Source organism: Aptenodytes forsteri, unplaced genomic scaffold (assembly GCF_000699145.1).
Source record: "Aptenodytes forsteri isolate BGI_AS27 unplaced genomic scaffold, ASM69914v1 Scaffold171, whole genome shotgun sequence".
NCBI lineage: Eukaryota > Metazoa > Chordata > Aves > Sphenisciformes > Spheniscidae > Aptenodytes > Aptenodytes forsteri.
Window position 1 is genome coordinate 71469 of NW_008794211.1, and position 1898 is coordinate 73366.

At 39.6% G+C, this 1898-nt stretch overlaps 1 protein-coding gene across 1 annotated transcript in view; it reads right to left on the reverse strand.

The window, feature by feature from the left end:
• MCHR2 (melanin concentrating hormone receptor 2) overlaps positions 1–1898 on the reverse strand; it is a 27544-nt gene that overhangs the window by 1599 nt on the left and 24047 nt on the right. The window contains 1 exon segment of the mRNA XM_019473535.1: positions 417–533. Coding sequence (XP_019329080.1) covers positions 417–533 — 117 coding nt within the window.

A 1898-nucleotide genomic window follows, 5' to 3' on the forward strand; every position in this document is an offset into this window, starting at 1 on the left:
GGGACTGGCTGGGCATCGGTCGGCAGGTGGTGAACAATTGCACTGTGCATCACTTGCTTTCTATATTCTTCTTCTTCTTCTTCTTCTTCCTATTATTATTATTATTATCGTAATATTTCAATTATTAAACTGTTTTTATCTCAACCCATGAGTTTTCTCACTTTTACTCTTCTGATTCTCTCCCCCATCCCACCGGGGGGCAGGGGGAGTGAGCGAGTGGCTGCGTGGTGCTCAGTTGCCAGCTGAGGTTAAACCACAACACCTGGGAACTTAATGCAGTGTCTGAAGCACTGAAAGTTACATGATGCAGTGCCTAAATGTTGTTTTATGACTAATCCTTTTGGTCTGTTACATATAAAACCTTTGCAGTATGAGCAGAGCATCTAAAATAGGAAGAAGCGTGAATAATACTTTACCTTCCTGCTTTCTTGTTTTGCTGATACATCTACGTGTAACATAAAATTAAAATATATCAAATAAATATCAGCGGTAAAGGAAAAAAGAAAGTTGTTATAGTAAGAAAAAGTTTATACCTGTAAAACAAAATGCAAAAAAGAACAAACAAGGTGATTACACAAAGACTATCTCATAAATGTAAAAAAATATAAATGACATTTTTCATAAAGTGGTCTCTGATTTGAGATTCTTGAGTAGAGATACATGGAGCCTGTTTTAGGTAGCAGTAAGTACTTTTAAGTATTAAAGTCTGTGTTCAGCACTTCTAGGAATACTGTTGACTACAGAAAGATAACTGCAAATTATACCTCTCAGCATTCCAAATTCTGTATGTGTGCACTTTTTCCAGCACCTGTATAATTTGTGAAAATTCTTGCAAGCATTTATGCAGGACACAGACTGCTTAGTCCCCTGATATTTCACTAGTCTGATAGTAGACCAGTGATGACCATCTTCTGAGCACAGTTTTTTCAACCATTCTTGCATCATTAGTGTAATCTGATATACACGATCTTTCCTAGTTGGTTTGCTGGTATTTTGTTACAATTCAAGTTATTTTGTTTCTATTTATTCTTTATCAACTAGAAAACTTCCATCAAAGAAGGAAATTAGATTGATTTGTTATAAGTTGTTCCTGTCAAATAGACACAGAGTTTTTCTTATCACCTTACAGATTGAGAGCTTAATAATTTTGTTAAACTTTCTGGTTATTGAAGTTCATTGTTTTTTACTCTACCAGAACTTCCTTTTACTTGTCTTCATACTTTTCTGTGTTAAAACCTCTAATGTGGAATTAAACAAACCTCTGACAATTGGTCATGCCATCTGAGAGAGGATGGACTAGACTGAATTCCCAGAACCCTGTTTTTCTTCTATTTTCTCTGATTTCTTTCAGGCTATTGGGGGTCTCATGTCCTTCACAAGTTCTTGAAAATAATCAAATTTCAGGGACTGTTTTTACTAATACCTTAAATCTTCAGCAGTGAATTTCATCAAGCTTTGCTGACATTAAAATATTTAACTTCTGTACTGTTACACATTTTACGCTTTTATGATTGGAGTGTTGGAATGGAAGGATACAGGCTCTTTAGGAAGGACAGGCAGGGGAGACGAGGAGGGGGTGTCACCCTCTATGTCAATGACCAGCTGGAGTGCGTGGAGCTCTGCCTGGGGATGGATGAGGAGCCAACCGAGAGCTTATGGGTCAGGACTAAAGGGAGGGCAGGGACAGATGACATTATAGCGGGGGTCTGCTACAGGCCACCTGACCGGGAAGACAGAGTGGGTGAGGCCCTCGGTAGACAGATAGGAGCAGCCTCACACTTCTCCAAGTGGTAGAGGAGCAAACAAGGAGAGGTGCTGTGCTGGACCTTGTTACCACCAACAAGGAGGGGCTGGTGGGGAATGTGAAGCTCAAGGGCAGCCTGGGCTGCAGTGACCAC